Source organism: Siniperca chuatsi, linkage group LG18, assembly GCF_020085105.1.
Source record: "Siniperca chuatsi isolate FFG_IHB_CAS linkage group LG18, ASM2008510v1, whole genome shotgun sequence".
NCBI lineage: Eukaryota > Metazoa > Chordata > Actinopteri > Centrarchiformes > Sinipercidae > Siniperca > Siniperca chuatsi.
The window spans coordinates 15,930,065-15,953,566 of NC_058059.1; the positions used below are offsets into that span (position 1 = coordinate 15,930,065).

Below are 23,502 nucleotides of genomic sequence, written 5' to 3' on the forward strand. Positions count from 1 at the left end.
TTTTCAAACTTATTGGCTTCCATCTCCACATATTTCCATTACCCTCATTCAAATTCTGGCTAATGAAGATCTTTTTGCACTTAACCTGACTGATGGGATATCTCCTACCCACAGCACAGCAGTTGAATAAAATGACTCAGAGTATGGAGCTGATACTGGTGAGTAGGAGAAAGTATGTCAAAAAGGAAATCATTACAGTTAAATTAATTTAGAAAATTGCTTTTAAGGCTTTCAGACTTAATTCAACAAATCTTGCTTCATTGTAGTCTCAAAGCCAGCCTAAATGTTAAGATTTTTATTTTATTTTACTCTGGAAAATATCTACAGAGAATCAACAGAGCCTACCAGCTGGTAGCTTGTCAATCAGAGAGCTATAATAGATGATGTGACTGGGCACCTCAACTCCTAAACCTTGTTTTGGTCTCATAAATGAAGCAGGATTGTACAACTGCAAGGCCTACTTCTTTCCTAAAAGCAATTCAAAAACTGATTTCAGTGGACAATGTAAGTGTCGAGACAGCTCATTTTGTCCCAGTTTGAAAATCAAAAGCAAAAACCAGTAAAAGGAAGGTTCATCTTTATGCCTGACCACAAAAAGCAAAGCATAATTTGTGAGCTGGCTTCACCACTGCTAGTCAGGAGGTGAAACTTACACTGCAAAGGAAGCATTTTCATTGTTTTTCCCCCATGCACTATTAGCATATTTTTACAATTTTAATAAAATAGAAAAGACCATGACTGCTTTTCTCTCTGTTTAACCTCATCAAAGAAAATTTCAAAATTAAAGTGCAGTGTTTTGACTATCTTCACATTGATAAAGACTTGATGTGCTACAGTTATTCCATTTGATATGTAAGCTAAAGAAACCTAAAAGCACGGGTCATGGCAGGTATTTCATTATCATATCAATACTTCTAGGTAGTCTTTTGTTAAGTGCAGAATTGCAGAGTATAATACCAGATTCAACATGTATGACCTTGATTTGAGCAGTCCTGTATAATTCAATGTCTCTTCTCCTCAGCGGGGCAGTGAAAGAGATGCATGTAAATGATAGATGACTTGTCATTCATCATTGTCGTCACCTTGACACCCAGCAGGAAATAACAGCCCAGCCAGGGTGTGTCACTTCCTGTGTGCAGCTACTTTGTCTTTGCCTAAAACCGTTTAGCTGTCGAGTTGAATGTCAAATACTGTACAAAGACACACGTACACACACAGCAACACACACACAAAGAGACACATAGTTATTATTCATTAATGGAAACGCCATCATGTAAGCAGCCATCACCCACACACGAGCACAAATACATACTTTAAGTCCTTTTGTCATAATTAAAAATTTGCAGATGCTTTCTTGTGTAAAGTGCTTTTGTCAGATTTTTATGCAATCACTTAACACCGCCAAAGCTGGAAACTGTCAAATTTTACACATCATGAATTTAAGTACGTTTTTTAAACTTGTAAAACATTACATTATGTTTCCGTCCTTATACTAGAGTCATACTTAAAGGATGACACTCGTGGTTTGGTATGTTTTAGCCCATAAACTACATATTAGGTATACACTGTACCTCACATTACTAACCAGCCATTTTCAAAGCATACCACAAGTTTTAGATGGATTTCCTTCCTTTCAAGCAGCCTTTTGTATTACATGAGATATTTACTCCTGTGTAGTAAACATCTTTTCATCTCAGTTTTTATGTCAAAGTTGTATTAATGGAGTTAATGGATCCTGTTGGTACATTCAAGAACTCACTGTCAACAGAGTTTTGAGGGTCAGCTATTGAACGTCCGCCTCTTTAATGCAGCAAACGACCAGATTCACATTATTCTTTTCACAACATCCATATCAGCTTATGCTTTGTCTTTTGGATTTGATTTTTTCACAACAGAGATCATAAATGTAACAACATTAATTGCTTGGATGTTTTGAAAACCACATCATGATAGGAACACTGACAAGAAAATAAACCCCTCCAGGATATATACTGTGATGGATCGTCCATCTCGAGCAAATGTCAAGTCTCTGCTGCTGGTTGATGCACTGAAATGAATGGTTGTGTAGAAGGTGGGAAATCAGTCTTAAAAGATATGGCATGCTTTTAAAAATGGTCAGCAGTAAAGTATACATAAGTATAGTTAATGGGATAAAATATGCATAACCACCAGTAAGGTAATTTTAATAAGACCTGAAAGCTTGCTTCACTATTTGGGGGAATACATATTGACTGGCAAGTGTTCTCCTAAAACAACACTGATATTTCAGACTCTTCTTCAGACTGTCATTTGTTTGATTGGTAGGTGGCTTGAAAGTACTCTTATTAGTTAATTCTCATAAAGGGTAACCTAAGATGATTAGTTATTGGGAAATTAATACTATTGGGAAAAGTTACTTGGATTCCTGCTTATTCCACACTAAGATGACAATTTAAACTGAATGTGATGTATCATGGGTGAGGTGTGAGTTACAAAGCAACATTATCATTCATTTGGAGTCGTGTTTCTGACCACCTGATGAATGCAAGTCCAATATTTACTCTCTACCAACTCCTGAAGGAAATATCTGGCTCTTTACCTGCTAAATGCTCCACTTTGGTCACCAGCTAGTCACTAACTGTGTCTGCCTGCTGTTTGGTGCTGAGCAGGTAGTGTACAGTGGGTCTTTAGAGCTTTTTCCCTGAAAACAGCTGCCTGCTGCGGCTGAAAACGACACTATGTGAGGGGTGACGAGAGTGAACCAAAACAGTAAAGTTACGAGGTGGACAGCAAAACAATGAGCTGTAACTCACTACAAAGCTCTGTAAAGCCAAGGGGAGCTCAGAGCTGATAATTATCTGTATGTTCATCACTACGAGCGACGTCTTTCACGTTGTCACATTGCTTTCACATTGTCATTCGATACATTGTTATTATAAAAAATATCAATTATAGCTGCGTTAAAAATTTGCCACAAATACTGTCATTTTTAAGAAAGGCTAAATAATTTCCTAAACCAATTTGTAGCAAGCGTCATCTCGTCTTCTCAGACAGGAGTAAATAGTGCATTTGTTGGGGGATATCTTCAGATGTGCATTTGGTGCCCTATTGAGTAGGCTGTACAATGTATGTGGAATTGACTCAAAATAAACTGCAGTGCCTGTGTTCATTTTAATGAAGGAACATGTCACCCAGTGAAACTGTGCCACTCAATGATGTTTTAATTGTATTTTGGACAACAATGGCAGTCTGTGGCACAGGAATAAGGAGGAATAAGCTATTTCAGGCAAACACTTGCTAGTAGGGTAAATCCATAGTTGGTTTTGGTCTTTTCGTGGGATTTGTTGACAATATGAAAAATCTAGAATATTTCCAGACTTATCCTTTAAGTGCAAGCAAGAGGCAACACTGTGTTCACTGAACAATACATTTCTTTGACTACACTTGGAAATGGCTTGAGGACCTGCGTGCATGGCAGAATGAATGGTTCAGATGCTGAGTCATGTCGTCTTTCATCCTCACTCTTTGCAATCACTCTTTACTGACAGCTGTCCGAGACATGAACAAATGTGCTGCTGCTTTCTGGTTGTTCAGCAGGGTGTTCAGTTCATATTTCATTCACACATTGATTCATTCTGTAGAAGGAGGGAGTCAGACGTACCTCTGACCAAAACTGTTCTCCTTTCTCCGACAGTGGAGGGTGACAATCCTGTGACCTTCACTTCTGACATCCTGACTCACCGTCCACACAACAGGATTACTGGCTCTTGCTCCCAGGAACGCCACGCCATCCTTCAGCTTCACCCTGAAACACACGGACATGCACAGGAAAAAAAAAACAACAACCATTAAATTAGATGATACTGGAACTGTCACCAGAACAGCTTGCATATTAAGTTCCAAAGCTTCAGAAACACACATGGCTTCTTTTACACTCTGTCTCTCTCTCTCTGGCACACACAAACATGTCAAAAGAAAGAAATGGAATGAGGTGGCGCTTCAGTTGTCTCTCACAGAGGTCACAAAACAAACACTCACACACATGCATGACATTAAACTAGCTACTGAACAAAGGATTATATTGGACGATAGTAACAGACTGATCAAAAACATGCTTTACCAATATAAAAGCACTAAACTAGCGCTGGAGCTACAAAAGAAGAAAAAAGCTTTTGAAAGGCTTTTGGTGGTTGCTAAGTTTTGAGGAAACCATAACTACACTTTTCTCACAAAATCTGGTTAATAAAGGAATTCTTACTACTTTTGGACCATATCCATTTGGATAAAACAAAGTGGAAAAACAAACTTTTTTTCATATTTTGCTTGGGATGAATATTGCTCTAGGAAAGTGAATCTGGCAGCTACAAGCCAAATAATTTCATTAGGACAATACAGTTGGCTGAATTGGAATAATCACAAGTCAGGGGCAGTGGGTTCAAATTAACCTCTGTGAAAGTGTGTTTAACCACCATGAGAGTACATATTGAATGAAGGATTAGTCTTACATGAGTCCTGTTTAACACCTTGTAATATCCCAACACCAAGACTCTCTCTGGAGCAATAAATAGGCAGCAAGCTCCACTTCAGACAGTTCTGGTCATTTTCCCCCCACACCTGGGGTTTTATCAGTACTTCAAATCCTGCAGCCTCCATCCCGCCTCTACCCCACCTTTTTGTCCCTCCAACACTTCCATTACTCGTGGTCACAGTCTGTGTGAGGCTATACAGGTGCCGAAGAACCATGACCTCCTCCTCTTCCACTATAGTGACACGCTGTTGCTCTCCTCCTCCTCTTCTGTCACATGAAATTACCATGAAGTACATGAGCGGCTTTCAGTACTTCCTTTTCCAACATGACAAATTGCTCTTGTTCAAACCACTGGCACGAATGGGCCAGAATATTTCATGTGAGAAAAAGACGGGAAAGATGGTAAGAAAAGGCAGATCTAAAGTAAAACACCAACACCACAGAAAAGGTGGGGAGAGACAAAAATTTCTATTCAGTGAAACATGAACGCTGGGTAATTTTTCCCCACATCAAAATAATTGGAAACTGTCCTCGTTCTGGAACTGCGAACGACTTGTAAAAGATGAAGAAAAAAACAAGCGTTAACGGGGGGATAATGACAAGACAAATCATACAGCAGTCCTTAGAAGAGCACAGTCGTTACATCTTCCGTGTTCAACCGGTCTTCTTTGATCTCAGGCTGCCAAGGCGGTAATAACTGGCCTTGTGTTGGTTGCTGCTTCTGACGAGCAAAGATAAAGGCCGCCGGTTTGGAAGACACAGACAATAACTAGGAGGAGACAACAGATCGTCACCTTAGCCATGGCACAGTAATTACTACAAACTCACAAGCAGATTCAGCACTGACGGTGGAAAACGGGGGGAACGGTTATCAACTAATATGCACTAAAATATGCTGTATTGATCAAATATGAAATTCTATTTTGAGTGTGGAAATGCTTTAGGTGCCATGATGATACAGAGCAGCACCCTCTTTTCTGCTTTTTTGCTAACTTGTATTACAGATGCCAGTAACTTATTGTGTTTGCATTAGTGCTCAATTTTGATTACCTATTGATAGTTTCAGTCATTTTAGAAGTAAACAGTAATTGATACGTTTTAGCAAATGAGAAAATTTGCTTGTTTAGTCTGTTTTGATTCATTATAAATTAAATTCTTTTGGGATTTTTTTGGCTGATGGTCAGACTTAGTGAGCATTTTAAAAATACCTCTGGCGTCTATGGTGTTTTGTCACTACGTTTGGCATTTCATAGAGTAAATGTTAATCAGTGAATTGACTAGTTGGTTGATGATGATGTACAATGAAGCACTCCTGAACTACAGTCTTAATGAATAAGCTCTCTTTCTTTCTTTCTTACTTTCTTTCTCTCTTATCTAAATATATATAAGTAATAATATTAATCCGCATTAATATTAATGCACTTTACACAGCAGGAAATGAAACTGAATAAAACTGATTCTGAATAAAATGAAAGACCTCGTGAGACCACGTGTCTTGTGTGCAAATAACAATATTTAGACAGCGTATAGAGATGTTAAACTATCAGTGTATCAAGATAACAATAATAAAGTAACAATACATTGCCAATAAAATGAAACCCACATTCTACACAATTTAAATACTGTAAAAGAAAATGTATTTTAAAAAAGTCTCCACGTTTATAAAAATGTCTCTTGAGAAGAGATTTAAAACGTTAGATGTAGACGACTGCAGATGAGAGTAATTACCTGAGTAGTGCCCGAAATAACTTTTTTGATTTTGCCATCTATCTCACTATATATTTCTCAGTATAGAATTCCTTATTTACTAACAGCGGTGGAAGAAGTATGCAGATCTGTTACTTAAGTAATAGTAGTATGACACAGTATAGAAATTCTCCATCACAAGTAAATGTCCTGCATTCAACATTTTACTTAAAAGTACAGAAGCAAAATGTACATAAACCTGCAATAACAATTTCTTTTGGCCACTTGGGGGCAACGGACACAACATTGACAAAACATCACATTTAAGTTCATATGGCGAACTTGTTAACAAACAGATGTTATTTAGCTACACATCCAGCTTTATGGAGCAACATTAACATTCATTTGGAGCCATATTTCTGCCCACCTGATGAATGTCAGTCCAATATTTACTCTCTTTTAGCTCTGTTTTTGGTCTGAAACAACTCCTGAGGGAAATATCTACTTTAAAGTATAAGTACTCAGTGTTGTATTATTACATATATTATATTATTGGATTGCTATCACTGATGCATTAACGTGTAAGCAGCATTTTTATCTTGTACCTGTTCAAAGTGAAGCTAATTTTTACCAATTTGATATCATTATTTTGGTAGTCTCATTTAAAGAAATTATTGTATCTTCGATCATTATCATACATTTTGTATGAAAAATCTGGAAATCTGCTAAGTAACTAGTAATAGCTAGTTAGATAAATGTAGTGGAAAATGGTAAGACTCAAGTTAAGTTCAAGTACCTCAAAAAGGACAGTACTTGAGTAAATGTACTTAGTTACCGCTGTATAGTGAGTAGTGAATTGTGAATAAGTGAATGTCGGACACTGTCCTAGTCTTACGTCCAGTCCTCGGGACCACATAAGGAGTTAAAGAGTCCGAACACCAGACTTAGTGTGACAAACATATATACACAGCTTTTAGGTGTTTTGATGATAAAAAAGTGACCTCAACTTTGAGAATTTATTTAAAAAAGTATTGTATAGTTGCAGTATAGTACACACAAACACACATAAAACAGGGGCAGGACAGATTTGCACTGTACTTGAAAACTAATTAAAAAACGGCATGTTTTAGGCAAGGTAAGTGAAGACCAGCATACATTTCCCTGGAAGCAACTGCACCCAATTTCAGGAGACCTTAAGATGATAATGACTAGATAGCATCCATGAAAAGTGCAAATATGCAGGAATGATTACATGCTGTCATTCAAAAACATATTTCTTACTTAATGCCTAAATGGGCTGTCTTGGTTCCCTTGACAATAAGTGCAGATGGGTGGGGAAAAGGCTCACATTAAGATTGAAGTAGAGGAAGAAAAAACAAGAGAGTTTGAATAACATCGGGGTGTGTTTGTTGGGAGGTGGTGTAAAGGTCTTTGTGGTGAGCAGGACAGCTTGGTGTTAAAGGTGTTTCAGCAAAAAGAAGGAATGGTGGTTTACAGAGACCAGGCAGGCGGATTAGAAAAGACAGGTGTTGGATCAGTGTGGATGAAAACGGACAGAGGATGGGGGTGGAGGGAAACATTCAGGCGAGGAGAAGAGTTGAAGAGAGGGCTTTATTGGTTAAGAGGCTAGAATAAGAACTTAGTCAGCACTGGCATTTGCTGTCTGCTCTGGTCTTGTATTTCCAACAATAAGAGAGACATACATATTACATGTCAATGTCATCCTCAAGAGGCCATTTGCAAGGTTATTCCACCCACTAAACTTAAAGTTAAAATAATAATAGTATAAATAAGAGCAAACAGCAGGAAAATTATTCCACACATGTGAACACATTGGCAGAGAGTGGGCTGGTGGACAAAGCTAACCTTTAGTGGAGATAAATGAAAGTGAGAACAATTGCTCTGATATCTGCTCCGCCACAAAGAAACCACCTTTAGTTCCTACATCACAGAAAGGCTCCTGCTAAGGAAGAGCCAGATGGAGAAAAGCTTTAATACAGATGAGCCACAGCACATTCATATATAACCTGTAACCAGTTTCAGAGGCATCATTAACTAACCCAAATGAAACATTTGAAACCACTGAAAGCCAAAGCCCCATAGATGACAAATTGGTCTGGTGGGTAGTTAGATAGATCTAAAAGACACAATAACTTATGGTTGAGCATATTTTCTAAATTAACTTTAAAAAGGTCATTTAGCTGAATTCAATTTAGCAGGCGAAATTGGTTAAATCACATTAAGCTAGTTTAGTTGGCCCGTGTCCCTTAATGCTCAAACACCTGCAGCTAAATCCAGTTATGAAATAAACACACAAGCTGTTGGGCATAGAAACCCGGCTTTTCTTTATGTTCCCTCCTTCCCTCTCTATCTTTCTTGTTCAGAAACAAGATAATCTCCATCACCTCAGGGGAAAATTAAATTAGGTAGTAGCCAATGACAGGTGAACCAGGCTGGGAGCTGGTTCAATAAATTAGTAGGGTGAAACAGGGTTGCGCTGGAGATGCTCTGAGTCAATTAGCTGAGGAATTGTTGTCGGTGGAGTGTTTTTAGGGGTGAGTGGACACAGGCAGATGCGGAGATAAAGAACGAGGTAATTCAATTAATGAGTTTGATGCTGTTCTTCCCATTATCAGAGCTAGTTAAAAGTGCTGGTGCGTGGCAACGCTGCGAACGGAGGACAAGATTAACACTATCAGATAAAGAGCACTCGCCAGACAAAGCTCATCTCCACCCATGTTTCTCTCTTGTCTCACTCTATTGTCTCACTTTCACGTTTCTATTCTGACCTCAATCCCTGCTGTCTCTGTCCTATCTATTTCCTCTGAAACATTCTGCCTCCCTCACTGTAGGCCTATCTACACACCCAAGCCTTTCTCACATCTCTCTCTATCCTTCTCCTTCACAGGAGCTCCCCATCTAGCTTTGGTGCTCTGCACTATAGTTTTTAATTTGTTAAAAGAACCAGAGATCCTGCACACTGTTGGTCCCTCTAATTCACTTTATTTAATTGCTTTATTTCAGTCGGTAAACCTTCATCAGGTAATTTGAAGGTCGACAGACTGGCAATGTGCATAAATTCTGGATCCTTCTCATTTTTTGTTTTTGGCCCAACACACCTGTAATTAAGACTTTATGGTTTAAAAGAACTCTGTTGAAAGTTTTTAGCCATGCTAGCGGTTATGCTCAAGGGTCGGTCGGTCCAGACTGAAATATTTCAACAACTGTTGGATTGTTTGCCATGACATTTTGTACAGACATTCATGGTCCCCGGAGGATGAAGCCTACTGACCTTTGTGGTCCCTTTGTGGACTATTCCTTAAGGGCCACCAGCAGGTTGACATTTTTCACAGTGAAAAGTCATGATAACTGTTGGATGGATTACCATGCAATTTGGTGCAGACATTCATGACATGTTTTTTGTGAATGCTGGTGATTCCCATGGCTTTTCATCTAGCCCCATGATGAGGCCAAATGTTAAATTTGTCAAAAACTGTTTGGTTTTCTTTACAATGAGCTTACTAAAGCTCTTTCTATTTGCCCTTTCTGATCCTCACTACTGCACACGCTTGAAAATGAAACAATGAACAAATCCACAAAATTATAACTTTCAGACCAAACTGAAAATACAGGGGGATGGACACACCATTGACACATATACAGTGCAATCCAATCCAGTAACCTTACAGCAAATACTACCTTGTCTCCAAGTTGTAGATACAGTCTGTGATGATTTGCTCAACTTTTTCAAAAAGGAATGTCAGTTGAAAAACATTTTACTTAGAAAAAAAAGAGAATTTAAGGGGTGTCTATATTCAAGCAGGCTATCATTGCCTCACCTTCATCCACACCCTCTAATTTCCTCTGGATGTTGCTAGGAAAGTGCTGTTGGAAAATGATGCCTTACGTGAGGATTACCCGGTCCTTCACTTTACCCTTGTTAAATGTCAATTTCAGTTCTTGCTGCCATTGACCACCTCCTCATTTCACCATTCTTTACAGATCAATATCTGTGTGATCCAAACCAAACAGTGAATGGATGTGCTTTGAGGGTATCAGAGCTGTGAAGGGTTAAAAGCTACCCATCTATCAAGGGACAAAGATAATCAAAGGGAGTAGTGCTTAAAGTGCTACTTAGTCATTTGAAATTTGAGTGGATTGTATTGAGTGCTAATTAATTGAGGAGTTGCTGACTGTCACCAAACACTAGACACGTTTACAATCAGGTGGCTATACTAGCAACTGTGCTGTCCAAGAAAAAGCACAATTTGCTTTTCACTCAGAGAAGACTTGATTGCCTTCAACCAAATTCTCTCTTCATCCATATCTGGATGCCTGAAAAACAACAACAAGAGTGTGGTGATGCCTCATCTAACATCTCTTTCACAGTCTTTTTTTAATTAAAGGGAAAAGCAGCCAGATAACTAACATATAGAGCTTGGATCTGGGAACAAACTCCAACCTTTAAAAAAAAAAAGAGAGAAAAAAGAAAGAAGAAATAACAGTGAAGAGGCGTGCAGCTGACTTCAAATGAGATGAGGTTCAAAATATGAGCTGGCCATAGCCTCATGACATGAACGAATCCATGACAGATCAAGAGCAATCATATGGGCAGGAGCACTGAGAAATGAATCTGAGTCGAACTCAGAGAAGACCCTTGTGTGAAGAAAGGAACATTTCATTTGAAAACCTGGGCATGGTTTCATACATACAGTACATCTTAAATACATCTTAGTTGTGAGAAAATCATCATTTTGCTGTCAAGAAATAAAAAACGATCCTGGTGTTTTGAACAGAGGCATCAGTATAATCTAGAGTCACAATGGCCAGCCTTATGATTCTCCAAAAATGGCTTTTTTGTCACCCATCAATTGAGAGCCTTTGTGCATCAGCTGAACAATGAACAAAATGGGTAGCGCTATATATGAAATGAAAAAAAATTAAGGTCTTGTTCTTGGAGTTACGTTTGAGAGAAAGAAAGAAATCACCAAGACTGCCTTTTTTCACCTATGTATCATAGCTAAAATTTGGTATTTTCTGTCCTTGGCTGATGCAGAGATCCCAATTCATGGCTTCATCCAGACTTGATTACTGTAACATGTTGTTGTCAGGCCTGTTGCGTTCTAGTACTAAAAGTCATAAAATGGTTCAGCATGCTGCAGCTAGAATCTTAACTACAACTAGAAAATTGGATCATATTACACCAATTTTAGCTTCCCTTCCTTGGCTCCCTATCCATGTCAGATCAGACTTAAGGTGCTTCTAATGACTTACAAAATTGTAAATGGGCACGCCCGCTCTCAGAATACAGGGGTCCTGTTCGTCCCCAGTTAAAAAGAAGTCAGCAGGCTGTAGGGCCTTTTCCTATCCTAGCCTTCCTCTGGAATAACCTCCCTGCTGATATCAGACAGTCTAACTCTATTGAGGCCTTCAAATCCAAACTTAAAACTCATATTTTCACCTTAACTTTCAGTTAGTTGCTTATTATCTGATTATTTCAGGCTTGCACCTGTTACCATTATCCGTCCGGCAGATCGTTCTGAGTCTCAATTAATCTAAACATGTAATTATAATCCATGTTTTTCCTGCCGATGAGAATACTGTAAACTTTCTGCAAACCACTACATCTCTCTAACCCTCTGTTTGTTTGTGTCCCACAAGCACAGCTGTGTGCCTATCTCTCTCTCTCTCTCTCTCTCTCTCTCTCTCTCTCTCTCTTCTCTTTCTCTATTTTCTCCTCCTTGTTCAAGAGAACAGGAGACGAGGTTGTGTGGCTCAGGTCCATTCTGTCCACCTGAAATTGCTCCCGGACCATTCTTCGTATATTTTGCAATCTATTTATAATTTTGTCATCCTTATACTGTAATTTTACCATGTTGGCTTATTCTGTACACACAACATCTATTGCATGTCTGTCTGTCCTGGGAGAGGGATCCCTCCTCTATTGCTCTTCCTAAAGTTCCTTCCATTTTTTCCCCTGTTAAAGGTTTTTTTGGGGAAGTTTTTCCTCATGTTTTTCCTCGCTGTACAGAGTGTAAAGGCCCTTGAGGCAAATTTGTGATTTGTCATATTGGGCTATATAAATAAAATTGACTTGACTTGTTGTATTGGCTGAAAAGCCAATTACTACATCAGCAGTGGGTTTCAGAGAAGTGTCATGCTATATGAACGGCTTCACATTAAAAAGAACAAATTAATCTTACTTCAGCCACACGTCGTTGAACATTAAACAAATAAGCCTAATAGAATCCTTAAAACATCATTTTGTAAGCAAAGGCCTCAAGAGTGCTATGATAATAATAATATGATGAGATAGCACTAATGTGGAGCCCATTTCTGCATAATGCATGGCTGCTGTTTTGGGCCAGAATGCAACCCATATATAGGCTATCATAGAGGGGGTGTGAGATGTAATTAATGCATAATTTACTGAAAAATGGGAAGCAGTGGAAGAGAATGATAAAGGAAACAAAATTGTAGCTCATAAAAAGTGAAATTTATCAAAGCCTATAGCTTAGAGCAGTCATTGACTTTAATCTGCCCCAAGCTCTCATTATCTCCTTATGTCACATTATATTTAAGCTTATTTCCAAAACTGTAAGAAAAAAAAATGTTAAAGAAAAAGGCAACAAAGAATACATGATATTCTGTATAATGAAACAGGCTGGATGTGGTTGGGTATTGACTGAAATGACAAAAAGCTCTGTGTGTGTGCAGCGACTGTGTACATGAAAGCAGGCCAACGGGATGATGACACTGAAGGGTATGACAGCGCAACACCCACTGTGGCCAAAGGCAAGTCACCTCCAGTAAATCACAGCCTGGCTCTTTCCTCACAATGCAAGACTAAAAATGTAAAATTCAAGAACATTACCAATCTGGTACATCTACATTTAGGATATTTCAACCCTCATTTGCGTCACGGGATTTGTAGAGCAAGCACGGGATTTCAGATTAACACAAAACTGAAATATGGGTCACGAAGTTTTTTATTTATTTATTTTTATTTTTTATTTTTCATAAATGCAGAAATGTACGCCAAGCAGTGTACTAAAAACTTCCAAAATTTTCATTCGCTTTAATGCTGGGTTTCAGGAACTCACTACTACTGCTGCTGTAGATTAGCTGAAGAAATGAGGTCATGTTGTAGCAGACAGAAGCTTGATCCCTAGGCTTGCCATTTGAATGGAAGCCTAGGCAGTTAAATAGGGGATAGTGCAAACACATGCAGACACTGCTTCCAGTAAAACCTATTTGACATAAGGTTGCATCCAGCGGATAAAAATTAGACTTCGCATTGGATTTGTTGGGTTGGATGGATGATCCAGGACTGATCCAATATTTGGATGGACACAGAAGGGGGCCAAGCAGTATAATCTCAGGATGTATGGGACAGATTATGGCAAGTTGGTAAACCTGATGTAAGAAGGGTTACACAGATTAAGTGAAATATCTCAACAGATTGGCACATTTATGGTTCGCAGACAGTGTACCATGTTAACATGCTAACATGCTAAACTACGATGTGAACATGGTAAACCTTATATCTTCTAAACACCAACATGCTAGCATTGTCATTGTGAACATGTTAGCATGCTGATGTTAACATTTAGCTCAAAGCAATGCTGTACCTAATTACAGCCTCACAGAGCTGCTAGATGGCTGCAGACTCTTCTGTCACTCAATTGTAAACATAGACAATCTATATTGACAACCTGTGTCAATACAAGTGTATAAGCAATTTATTATAATTGCATCATATATAATGAACCTGTACTGTATGTCCATATCAATGATATTATGAATGAATGAAGTACTTTGAACTTAATTCAAGTGTAGATATTTTTTACTAAAAGTTTTAGTTGAAAATTCTTTCCAGACAGAAAATATACAGTACTGTCAGAAAACAGATTTTGCAGCTTGCACATTAAGGAGAGGAAGAACAAAAATTCATAATTGCCATATGTATGCAAATTATATCAATCTGAAGCCATTACTGAAACAATTAATCTTTGGCAATCACTAAAACATTTTAATCATGATCGTTACAAATGGTTGACTATTCATTATGCCCTCTAATTAGATCATAAATTGTCTGAATACACTGTTGTGGGAGGTTTTGAAGGATGTGACACGTTGGGGACAAACACAAAAGCCAGCTAGGACAGATAAAGTGTGCTGCATTAATGGCCCTGGGAGCCAGGGTTGCTGAGCAGGGACTATTCTCTCCGGACTTCATCTGTGAGTGATTTATTGACTGACTGAGTGCTTGAGCCTGCAGATTAGTGGTCAGGTGATGCAGGTGATCAGGATCAGGGGTCAAATGTTACAGTATGTCATTCACCTGTCCTGATTTTGGGGACTACAGTATCAGTATTCCTGATGTAATAGATTAAATGCTTCCTGCTGGAGTGAGTGAGCTGAGTGAGCCCTGGCAACAGTAGACACATGATTGGTCTAAATGTCATGTGTTGTTGTATTTGTCAGTGTTGTGACATTTGTGCGGAGCCGTGGGAAGGCAGTACAGTAAGTGCTGGAGTGGCAACGTGACAAGAAAGATGACAGCCACCATGTTAAACCAACATTTCAGACAATGTCCATCTAAAAACTGTCACATTGGTGTCACAAAATGTTTGCAAAGTGTGAGAAAATTGGCTCTTACTGAGAAAACCCAAACTCCAGGAATAAAATAAATTCCATCTTGGTTTCATTCACAGTCATGACAAGGTTATGTTCACATAAAATCTCAGCCATCCTCCAGGGACAAAATAAAGCATTTGTCTGAAATGTCTGCACACCCTCCTCTGCACTCTGCCATGTGCAGATTATTGGAATATGCAGAGCTAAAATTGTAGGTAAATCAGTTCAGGCCTGCTCTGTAAAACCTGGCATGTCAAGGCAGTACATTAGCCCCATTTGCACTTCGTTATGTGTACCAGTGGGTACTGCTGAAAAGTCACCATCATCAGGCTCCACTACATACAGAAGACAGGGAAAAGACCCAAGTCACTACATAGTCATCTGGCAGGGTTTGAAATGTGTGTGTGTGTGTGCAAGTCTGTGTGTCTGTGAAAGAAAATGAGGACTGTGAAGGATGCAATGGCGACACAGAAAAAGACAAGCAATAGAGAGAGAGAAGATAGAGGGATGATTTAGGGGTTGAATAATTGACTTTGATGAAGGCCTGGACAGAAAAACAACAGATAATCTCTGCTGGCTGCTGTGCTTTTCTTTTGTTACAAGAGAATACAAAATAAGTGAAAAAGAAAGAGATTTTGAGTGTTTGTTTTTGAGTAAAATGCTACCCTACTGCTCTCCTCACAAGCAAAAACAAACAAAAAAATCTTGAAAATCATATGGGGATTTACAGATACAGATATTTTTGTATTTTGCAAAATAGAGCTTTGTTATCAGTGGCATCAAGAATAATAGACTTCCCAAAAATCTTGTTTCTCCTTCTCCAAGTCTGTCTTTCCCTCATCATCCCTTCCTCTCTAACTTGTTATTTTTCTCTCTCTTTCCCTCTCAGGGCCCTGATCAGAGATCTGAGACTCAGTAGATCTATAAAGAAAAAAACAAAGCCTCCTCATCACTATGTGTCTGTGTAAAAGTAAATAATGTGGGGTTTTTTTTCCTCAGAGGCAAAGCTAAGTCAAACTGCATGGCACATATTTGTGTCAACGCAGGTTTTTGCATGTAGCTTGGAACAAATCAAAAGTCTTGGAGTCAGAGCAATGCCTGATTTATAAATCTAACATACTGTGGAGGTACTGATATGAAAATTACTAGCATGAAAGGAGGCGTTCACCAGTAACATTTTGGTCTTCTGCCTTGTGTAGAACGTTTTAAATGCTAAAGTAAGAATTTAAATGAACTGAACAGAAAAAAGCTGTCTGGACAAACAATCTGACCCCACTGCATAGCTGACAGTAAACTTCTATAAAGTAAACTCAATAACATCTTTTTACTGTGTTAACAACCTTTCAAGACAACTTTATCCTTGCAAAATGGTTTCATCATGCACTGTTCATGGTGTGCATTTCAGTGGCTTATTTTGCACTTGCTGGGAAGTGCATGCTTTACATCACCAAAGGAGAAGGCAGGGTGAAATTTAAGGCTTATATACAAGCCGACCTCGAACTTAAGGGCATACACACAGAAAAACACACACACCATCAGTTTATATGCTAAAAAAACATGGTTTCTTTCTTTTTTTCCATCAAAACGTGCAGCTTTATTCAACATTTTAGGATTTCATTTCAATCCCAGAGAACAAATATTTGCTCATAATGTGACTGTTGCTCGTTGCTGTGGTCATGTCAATGCTTACAAGCATAGCAAGTATTCTTGCGTTGTGCAACCCACCACTTTGTGCCAGGCAGCACTTTATCCTTGTTTTCCGTGGTCATCTTGGAGACAAGAATCATACAAAATAATCTTTCAATATTGATCTTTTCCTCCTAAGAGATTTTTCCATAGCTGGTTAAGACATTCTTGGCTTCCTGTTAGTTTTTAAATCACTGTGGCACTTTCTTGCAAAGTTTGCCCTCATTTACTTTAAGTTAAAAACTTTCGACCCGTCCATCTTCTCTGGTTGCAGGCCAGGCCTGTGTTGCCTGCTATCCTACAATGCCTTAAGAAGAGATTCACGCCACATTCTTTAGAAAATAAATGGGAGTGGGCATCTCACACTGCCAGTGAGTCTTCACCCTCTCCAGTGAATGAGAGATAACGCAAACTGTCTGCAAATAATGGTAAATTCACTGCACATACAAAGTGCTTTTTACCTTTACAGACAAAGCGCTTTAAAATTCGCCATTCATGAACACACACCATGCTAAGCACTGGCCTGGCCATCCGGAGCAATTTGGGGCACACGGACACTTAGGAATGTGGACAGGAGAGACCAGGCGTGGAACCACCAACCCTGCAATTAATGGACAACCCGCTCTACCCCCTGTGACAAAGCCACCCATATTGAAACAGGATTTTGATGTCACAAAATGTACTATTTGTTGGAAGATATGGTACATCACACAGTGTGCCTGTTGATTTAAACCATTATACTGTTTCAATCAGCTAGTCATCCAAACTTAGTGACAAAACAAGTCATTTGACCAATTTTCTGATGTGACGCCCCTATTATCAGGAGAACTTTGTTTGTCTGTGCCAATCAAAATGCATATGACTATTTCCTGATCTGCCACCTCTTTGGTTAAGGTTTGGTTAGGTTTAGATAACTAAAACTAGTTGGTTAATGTTAGGGAGAGACTGAGACACCCCATGGCTTGCGGTTCGGATGCTGATCATGAACCGCAAGGTCCCCTGTTTCATGTCCGGCCGGCTTGTTGCATGCTCTGTCCTGTCTCTCTCCTATTTCCTGTCTTCTTTCTACTATGGCTATCTAATAAAGCCATACAATGCCCCACAAAAGACAATGTGGGCTCTTGGTAGGAGAAAGGATGTGAACAAAGTGAGTCAAAGTGACATTTTGTTTGCCTAACCATCCACCCAGACCTTTTTTTTTGTGGCACTATAACATCTCGCTACTTTTGTCTTTGATACTCAGAGACAGCAGTCATTATTTGCCCCACCACAAGAGGTCCCATGTCAACAAAACGTAAACATACTGTAGGTCTGTTCAACCAAACCACCATTGCTTTTGTATTTCTGTTAAAGAAGGACTCATTTTAATTGACCCACCAACCCGTGATACACATAGCAGCTTATAATACCGTATGATTGACTTGATGGTCCTATGTGTACACACATAAAAACACACTCTCACGTAACCTTGTACCATAAGTGCAGGACGTGACATGCCCTCCTTCCACTTTTCACTTCCCCTGCAGGAGTCTAAGCCTCTCCTCAGTGTGTTGCAGCAGTAATATGGCACTGGGGGAATGGGTGGCTGCCGGTGTTTTAACAGGGATGACCAACTCACTTCTCTCCTGTATGTTGGTAGTGCTTATCAGCCAGCACCATGCCCTGAGCAGCGCTTCCACTTCACAGGGCCACCAACACCTCGACTGCCACTGGATGTTTACACTGATCCCTTCACAGAGGACTCCCTTGGGCTGCTGTCTCTGTTTGTGTGTGTGTGTGTGTGTGTGTGTGTTTGTGTGCATGACTCCCTTGGGCCACAACACAGCTTGTCTGCATTGAGCCTTGTGGTGACAATGCTGGGTCTGTTCCTCCAGACCACAGTCAAACACTGCGTGCCAGGGGACGAGCGATGGAAGAATGAACAAGGGCAAGTGGTCAATCAGGCCTGAACCACCTTGATGTGTGCTATGAAGCAATGGATAAAATCACATACCTGCATACTTTCAGAAATTTGATTCACACAATATATACAATTTTTTTTAATTTAGATATTCTAAAGCTGGTATGCAAGTTGTTGAATGAACACTTCCAACACCATGACTCAAATTACTGTGGCTACATTTAAAATTAAGGTTGCTTTCATGCATAACCTGCTTGGAGCATTTCAACTGAACACTGCTGCGTTTGCCGTTTGGTTCTTTTCCTTTAGGGTAATCTGAAAGCTGTCATTCGAACAATCCAACGGAGACCACTTGAAAAGTTGAGTCAAAACTTGTGGTTTTAACATAAACTAAAGCAACCACAGAACTGTGTTCTTTATGTGCTCTTAAGCCTGACTTATGCTTAATGCAAGGGTTTAACAGGAGTCATAGACATAGAAATCTACGGCGTAGGTTTAGGGCGTTTTCACACCTAGAGTTTGTTTGCTCTGGTCCCAGTCAGTAGATAAGTTTGTAAACTTGGAGCATTTTTCCCTTGGTTCGATTTTTTTTCACACAGAGAAAAATCCAAGCAATGCATCACTACAAACCATGTGAGAGAGTTCACTCTCATTGGTTATATGTGTCTGGGGCGGGAGCAAGAAAGTAAATACAGGAAGAAGGTCCTGTGTTCTGGACTAGTGCATATTTCTGTGAGAGAAACATTTGCTCATAACCGTGGTAATTATCTGGGCAATATACCAGGCAAAACTATACCAGCAGAATGCCAAATGTATTTCGAGGAAACGTCTTGAAAATACTATAATGCTTCACACTTTGCAAAGAAGACGCGCTGCCCTCAGACAACAAGGGAGCTAATATTGAACATGTTCAATAACCGTCAACATGTTAAACCAAAGACGTGTTTGGCAAGTGAGATATTTTAATGGTAGTTGGGTCGGATCGAGGTCGGATGACGTTCCCACCACAAACGAACTGGTTGGTTTTAATCGCACTCGGGTGCGGACCAAAACAACCACACTTCAGACCCTTGAGAGGAGGTGGTCTCGGTGCGGTTGTTTTGGTCTGCACCTGAGTGCGATTGCTGTGTTCACACTTGCCCAAACGAATAGAACCAAGGGGGAAAACAATCCAGAGTCCAAATTTAACCTGACTAAAAAGCGCAGGTGTGAAAACACCCTCAGATTTATGTTTCATCGTCAGACCTCATCCATTGATGGCACCACTGTAATGCTAGACAAATCATGGTAAGCGGAAGGTTTGCAGTGCAGATGGTTTTGCCAGATGTTGCTAAATGATATTAAGAAGGAGAACACAACTGAGTCTCTTTTTAATGTGCTTCATGTTGTCTTCACTACCAACAACCACCACCACCGCCATCAGAAACTTGTCGGAGAAAACACAAGCAGCCCAAGCTGACCTGTCACATTTCTTGCGCAAGTGGTATCTCCTTGTCTTTGTAATTGCATCACAAATCCTACAGCAGTAAAAACTACAGCTTTTTGTTGGCACCACAACTCCTGTTAGGAGTGATACTGTGTGTTTTCAGGAATGTGAAAGCAGAAAATGTACATCATGTAATTATTACTTTTTTTAGAAAACTATTTATCAAAGATATCATAAAGGAACGACATATAAATGACATCTTAAAAGGCAAATTGTGTCAAAAGGGGAATCAGTGATAATGTGAGGTCATCTTTTAGCATCATCCACAAAGCCATGCTCAACATATTGTCAAATATTGAGGGTAGTGTTTTCTCTTATACACACTGACACATGTGCTTGAGTCTGTTAAGTAGCACTCAGTAGCACTTAGCTAAGCACGGAGCTGTCAATAAGCTACAGCCAAAATTTAAAACATTCAAATTTTTGCAAAATGTACCATGCTTGAAAAAGTCTTTCATTAGTCACCCAGCAGAAGAAAGAAGCACAAGCCGCACACTGAAGCCTCAGCTGGCCACTCTATCGGTAAGACTGCATTTAGTTCTTTCTGCTTCGTGTTACTCATATTACTCCACATTTTTTTCAGGCCTTGACGTTAACCAGCAGGAAGTAGCCAAGACAGGGCTGTAATTTTCCTCTCTGACACAAGAGACTCACGCGAACAGTACTCACCTACAGTCAGACCCATGTGCAACTTTCAAATTGATTTTTTTAACTAACTCATTAAAGCTGGGAACAGATCTTACGATTAAACCTGCAAAGAAATTTCCTACCTCCATTCTGTCAAACAGTTTGTCTTGCTAACTTACGCTGCAGTTTGTGAGGAAAATGACACAGAAGAAAGACACTAAATCTGGATGAGATGTTGGGTGAGGAGAACAAGTGATGTAAACTCTACAGAAAGTGCTGAAGGTGAGTGAACTTGAAAAAAGTGAGGTGAACAGGTGAGCTGTGTCTGTGCACTGAAAACTGATGAACTGAATTATAAAATAATACTGACTCATGACACAAAGCACTATTTCACTGTTTGCTTGCCATCCTTGTCCAGGATTCAAATTTTTATTACGACTGCTCATGTGATGTTGACGATCCCAATTCCACTCGTAAAAATTAAACATGCTTGAAATAATCTTACTGAGAATGATGGGCAGCGACTAGATCAGAAAGCCAATTAATAGAATCATTTAACACTACACACTGTATGATTATATCCGGACTGACAGAACCAAATAACCCAGACTGGAACAGACTCAATCCAGCTTGGTCCGATCAGTTGTGACCTCCAAATAATAACTATAGTTGACCCATAAATCGGAGGCGTCCCTGCCTTAAAGAGACAGTTCACCCCAAAATCAAAAACACATATTGTTTCTCTTACCTGTAGTGCTATTTATCCATCTAGATTGTTTTGGTGTGAGTTGCTGAGTTTTGGAGATATCGGCCATAGAGATGTCTGCATTTTTTTAATATAATGGGACTATATGGCACTTGGCTTGTGGTGCTCAAAGTGCCAAAAAAAAATACATTTGAAAAACTTAACAGCATGTCTTTCCAGAAATCATGACCCAGTTCTACCGAAAGAATGTAGTTCTTACATGAAACTGCTCAAAAGAAAGGTCTGTGGATTATCTTGAATGGTCATGGCAGTGTGGACATGGAGTTTTGACCCTGTACTGGGTGATGGTTTGGAAATGGATTGGAGTACATTTTATGATTCTCATGAAAACACTATGCAGCCACTAAAGCAAAAGCAGCTGGAAATTGTAGGGAAAGAGATTTGATGTGTTTGTGTGAGTGCACAGTTTTGTGTCAGTTTGTGTGTCAGGAAAACGAGACAAACAGAATCGGAGTGAGTCCTCGGGGCCATAACACAGCTTGTCTGTAGTGAGAAAAGTGGAGTGACGCTGCCAGATCTTCTCCAGTCACCAATATTGTGGGCCAGAGAATGTCCGAGAGTGAACAGGGTGAAATGATCATCTAGGACTTTACAAGCCTTTACAAACGTGGTAAAACAACAGATGCTTCCTCCAGGGTTTGTGCAGCAACATTTGAACCTCAAGTGCCTGACAAAGATGACGGTGGAGGCTGAAAGACTGCTGTGCAAAACACAAAGGGAACACTCTAGAGTGAAGGCACCATTTTCTGTTATATTAGACTTGAAAATGAGGAGACATAAAAATGTTGTACAGTACACACACTTAGAGAATTTTCTTCTGGGAAAACTTTAACATCATCTTCATAAAAATTAACTACATAGAAATTACTGCTTATTCATCTGTAAAACAGGCATCACCACACCTATATCTTGTAGAATTATTGTCTATTAAGTAATGTGTTCAAGGCTGTTATTCTGAAAAAAATGTGTACCAAATGTCAAATAGGAAAACCTTTACAGTTTCAATGATACAGAATAATTTATTGCTTCATTTAATTGTTTTGATAAGATTTGACCTTAGTCAATGCACGCAGAAACTGTCACCAATCACCATTAAGAAGACCAGAGCATTTGTTAACTTATGTAGAACATGTATTTTTTTATTATTTAATACTATATCACTGTATTAATAGTGTCTCTCTTTTAAATGCAGTAAATTCAAATAATTATACAACAAAAACATTTTAAGTTCAATAGTTAATCAAAAAATAAATAAGAAAATCTTCAGCTTTTTATAATTAAATTTGTTTGTTTGTTTGCAGGCTTATCTGTTCGTATGAAGATTAATCATACTGACGGCCCCCTTGATATTACATGAAAAGCTATCTTTAATGAGGTTTGATCCACCTACTGAAAGGGAAGTTCTCGATGCAATGATGAGAAATTCTGCAGCACATCATGATGAGATCAGTTCATCTCTAGCAAATAAGGTGTATCCTTCATTTATCAAACCACTGGCATATACAGCAGTGATTATTCCCTATTCACTGGAAACCAGAGTAATTCCAAGAAATCTCAATGTTGTTAAATTAGTTCCCAGCTTGATCTTACCCAAGATTTTAAATTTTTTGGCTCAGAAATTATACTCTGTAACTAAACTATAATATATATATATATAAGCCTTGTTTCTGAGTCCTGACTAATACATCTCATACATCCTGTTTGCATTAAATGGCCAAACCAAAACCAGTGCTGGTTGGTTTATCTAAAGTTTTAAAGTTTAAACATCAACATTTACTTTTATCTGACACTGATTATTATTATTTTCTCACATGTTTTCAAATCATTTCTCTCAGTTTCAGTCATTACACACAGGACACATTTTTCAAATTTGCTAATTTATGCAGTAGCACTGCCCCTTTAAAGGCACTTGGTGGCGTTTGGACCACTATGGAGCAATGTTTTTATGAGCGGGTCCTTGTTTTGTTTGTATCTAGTACACACACAGGAGGATGCAGTTGATGGGATACACATGTCAGTGTGTGCAAATCAAACCTCTTGAATATATTGTTTGTTCCAGCCTCCATCAAGCTGCTAAATTCTAATGCTAAATCTTAGTGCAATAGAGCAATGTGCAATAAATACACAAGCACTTTAGCACTTTAATTCTTACAGTTTCTTGTTTAAGCCGCTGTGTTGTCAATGTCAAATGTATAGTCAAATGT

General features: G+C 39.1%; 1 protein-coding gene across 2 annotated transcripts in view; it reads right to left on the reverse strand.

Annotated features, from left to right (window-relative positions):
• The window catches only part of LOC122865837 (transmembrane protein 132C-like), a 154,692-nt gene that overhangs the window by 62,824 nt on the left and 68,366 nt on the right, over positions 1-23,502 (reverse strand). For both annotated transcript variants that reach the window (XM_044174743.1, XM_044174744.1), the window contains exon 4: positions 3,641-3,784. In XM_044174743.1, the coding sequence (XP_044030678.1) occupies positions 3,641-3,784 (144 nt within the window). The remainder of the gene's footprint in view (positions 1-3,640; positions 3,785-23,502) is intronic.